This window comes from Chinchilla lanigera, unplaced genomic scaffold (assembly GCF_000276665.1).
Source record: "Chinchilla lanigera isolate Chin_1 unplaced genomic scaffold, ChiLan1.0 scaffold00028, whole genome shotgun sequence".
In the NCBI taxonomy this organism is placed as follows: domain Eukaryota; kingdom Metazoa; phylum Chordata; class Mammalia; order Rodentia; family Chinchillidae; genus Chinchilla; species Chinchilla lanigera.
This window is the reverse complement of record NW_004955429.1, coordinates 16,893,668-16,897,678: the sequence shown is the minus strand read 5'-3', so window position 1 is coordinate 16,897,678 and position 4,011 is coordinate 16,893,668. Positions and strand designations below refer to the sequence as shown.

The 4,011-nt window shown below is 51.2% G+C and overlaps 1 protein-coding gene across 1 annotated transcript in view; it reads left to right on the top strand.

Moving 5' to 3' along the window:
- Positions 1-1,536: 1,536 nt before the first annotated feature.
- The window catches only part of LOC106148787, a gene marked incomplete in the record, with an annotated part of 3,368 nt that continues 893 nt past the window's right edge, over positions 1,537-4,011 (top strand). The window contains 2 exon segments of the mRNA XM_013515357.1: positions 1,537-1,704; positions 3,846-4,011. Coding sequence (XP_013370811.1) covers positions 1,537-1,704; positions 3,846-4,011 — 334 coding nt within the window.

Sequence of the window (4,011 nt, the reverse complement as noted above, 5' to 3'; positions counted from 1 at the left end):
GAAAACGTAAAGAAGGAGGAGAAGGAAGAAGAAAAAAGGGCAAAAAGAGGAACGTGAAGATACGTCCCATATGCACGATGGGCTACTGCACAAACAGGAAGACAGCAGTGGCTCCCTAATCAGTGACTGCTGTCTGTCTTCCATCTTCTCAGATCCACCCCATCAGCAGTTGCTGTGCTCACGTATCCTGGCTGTGATGTGACAGTTTCCTGGGACTGACAGGTCATACCCAGTTGCCCAGCTTCCATTCTGGTTCTTTGTAATTGACAGGTTACATCCTGTTGTCCAGGCAGCCTGCCATCCCCTAATATCCTGCCTCAACCCCACAAGGGGTTATCTGATAACAACACCCTTCAGACTCAATGTTCTAGCAAAAAGGGCTTATATCTCGTTGTGACATATGTCCCAGCTGCTCATGGACACAGGCTACAGCTGTATCCTGGAAAAAGACACAGATACGCAGGCCCTCCATTTGCTATGTGGTACAAAGGGACATTACTTCCTGGGGACAGAGAGAAAGCAGGTCATGTGCTCTTTCCTGAGGCCAAATAATGAAAGTTCACGAGTTCCTGGGAGTGGCTGGGTTCTGCAGGATCTGGATTCCGGCGTTTGCAGAAAAGGCTAAGCCCCTCTGTGTTACCCTCATGATGGCAGAAAATCAGCCCCTAAAATGCGAAGCCCAATAGGAATCAGCCTTGAAAGAGATTAGATGGCTACTTGCCAGCACTCCTGCACTGGCGCTACCAGACGTAAGCCAAGAATTTAATCTCTTTGTTCACGAAAAGGACCACGTGGCCTTGGGAGTCCTGACTCAGACTGTGGGGGCTCTGGCAGAGGCCAGTGGCCTCTCTGTCTGAACAACTGGACACTGTGGCAGCTACCATCATTCTCATTAAAGAGGCGGACAAACTAACTCATGAAAGAGGCGGATAATCTAACCTTGGGACGAAACCTTCAAGGAAAAGCTTCCCATTCAGTCAGGACTCTGATGAACAGTCAAGGACACACATGGCTCTCAAACGCCAGAACAGTTCACTCTGAAGGCCTGCTCTGTGCACACCCTCGAGCCCGTCTGAACACTAAACCCAGCCACGTTCCTGCCTGCGGAAGGGGCCCCCAGACCACGACTGTGAAGAAGTCACCAACGAACTGTTCTTCGGCAGGCCTGATCGCACCAACGAGCCCATTCCCCAGACTGGTGCTACCTTGTTCACAGATGGCAGCAGCTTCATCCACGCTGGGGAACACCTCGCAGGATAGCTGTCACCACCACAGACCGTCACTGAAGCAGGACCCCTTCCTCAGGACTGGTCAGCAGAAAGGACAGAACTCTGGGCCCTCATCCGAGCCCTCTGGTGCGCTCAAGACTGTCGATATTTACACTGATTCAGAGTGTGCTTTTGCCACAGTTGACATTCATGGGGCAACATACAAAGAAAGGGGACTCCCAGCAGCAGGAGGAAAGGAGGTTAAAAATAAAAAGGAAACACTTCAGCTCTTGGAAGCCATCTGGGAACCCAAAGAGGTGCCCGTCATATGCTGTTGGAGACACCCGAAGGGATCAGATCGCATTACCAGTGGAAATCAACTGGGGGTCACACTGCCAAAGAGGCCACCAAGCAGACTAAACCAGAGGTCTCCAAGGCTTTCCCCACCCTGAGCCCCAAAGGATCCCCGCTCGGACCCTTGAAGAAGCCACCCCCTGTGAGCGCAAGGCTGACATCTTTGATCGCTCCTTTGCAAGAGATTACTGGCTCCTAACTCCTACCAGTGTCACTGGAGCAGAAAGACACTGCCGACGATAACTCCTGGGTCTCTTCTCCAGAAGAAAATTTCTGGGCTCAAGAAGAAGGCGCTTCCAGGGACGAGGGACGATGGTGGATGTTCAGAGACCATCAAACCTTTCTATGCCAGCGGATTGCTTACTCCATTGTGTAAGAGGGCTGTCAGCACCCTCGCCTTGGAGAAACTGCTTTAGAAACCCTCTTGGGAAGATATTTCTACTTCTCAAGACTTCTGTCAGTCTTTCCTCTGTCCAGTGCGCCAAGCCTGTGCCTGCAACAGTCCTCTACAGAACTCCACACACGGGCACCTCACCGTTTGAGGACCTGCAGATAGAGTTTACTGAAGTAAAGCCCTATTTTAGATGCAAATACCTACTAGTGATTGTCTCCACCTATGCAGGATGGGTGGAGGCCAAACCAACCAAGACAGAAAAGATTCAAGAAATTATCCAGCTCCTCCTTGAGGAAACTCCCTGATGCTGACATCCTCTAGCAATCGGGAATGACAACAGACCTGCTTTTGTGGCCCAAACTGTTCAAAGCCTCACAGATCTCCTAAAGATTAAACGGAATCTACATGCAGCCTACCTAGCACAGAGTTCAGGGAGAGTAGAATGCATAAATCGACCTTAAAATCCATCCTGGATAAGTTCTGTCAAAAAACAGGAGCAACCTGGATAGAGAAGCTGCCCCTAGCCTTACTCAGAATTAGATGTGCACCTGGAAGGCCCCCGCTGGTTGTTAAACATTTGGGGAGACATCAAGCAGCTAGGAGACCGCTATATTGTCCAAGAGCTACAAGTACTAGGAAAAGTTTTCTCTCAGCTTAACAAAGCCCCTGTCCCCACTGGCAGTCCAATACACCCATTTCAACCAGGGGATTCGGTCTGGGTAAAAGACTGAAAAAAAGGAGCCCCTCCGGCCCATCTGAATCTACCACACCACGCTTAAGAGGGTGTACTCCCAAGAACCCCGTCAACTTGGACCGCCCATCATGATCCCCAAAGCACACTCAGGACTGACGTCAACGCAGGCCACTCCGGCCCGGACCCAGTCTGACTCCAGGCTCTTCCGACAACTGTCCTCCTCTGGTCACACCGGAAGCTGACCAGTCCACCCACGGCTGAAGCTTGAGGACACTGTTCATGGGACGCCTTGAGCTACCCCATGGACTGTCATTACTGGTTGTGAGGTCTCCATCTTTGCTCTTGGCCTTGTCACAGTTGTCCTAGCCCAGTGAATTACTACCCAAAGGGCGTTCCTAGCTTTGCCTTTAATATCTGTATAGGGTATTTCACCAGTATCTCTTGCTTCCTTTAAAAATAAGGTAACCACTCTCAGTCTGATTACTAATGACCAATACCAATAGCCTGATACTTAGCTGGGCATGGTGGCACATGCCTGTAATCCCAGCACTTGGGAGGCTGAGGCAGGAGGATCTCTACGACTTTGAGGCCAGTCTGGGCTGCAAAGTAAGCTCAAGGCCAGCTTGAACTGCATAGTTCAAAAAGATTAAAAAAAAAAAAAAGCCTGATACTGTCTTCTTTTGCTGCCATTGTCATGGGACAATACAACCCAAACCCGCTTCCCCCTTATTTGCCCAAAACTCTGATTCTTGCGCAGTCTCTGTTAAGCAGGGCACCTAAATCTCACATTGCAACTTCACACTGAGATTAACGCCCCTCTTTACCAATGAGGTCTCTGGCGGGGTGTAGATGGCTTGTACATCCGAACCACCTGTCCTGAAGGCAGCCTTTAAACGTGCCCTTCCCTGGCTGGTACTGTGTCTCATTTCACTGAGCACTAGTGCCCCCTCCTGAGCGCATCCTAGCTTTACCTCTAACAACCCTTTTGCCTCTTTTGTGGCTGTGTCCTGAAAAGTCTTTTCTGCAGTGGAAGTCAGGAAACTCGCAAACTTATTAAAAGGATGAGTTAAATTCCTTGTTTCAGCCTCAGGGACCCCAGGCCCAGCCTGGTGACCATTTCCGTTAATCGTATTCAGAGAGATCAAATGAGAGGCACCAGGGCGGGGCAGGGCGCCCATCACTTAAAACCTGAAAGCCTGCTTTATCTTTGTTCTTCCTGTTCCCCGGCCGTCCCAGCACCACTTGTCCATCTGTGCCACGGTGCTCCGTGTCCGCCCGCTCGCCCCTCCGCGGGCCCGCGAGCGAGGAGGGCTCCGGGCGAAGAGAGCCGGCGCCGCGCCTGCTGCGCGCCGGGACCTGGC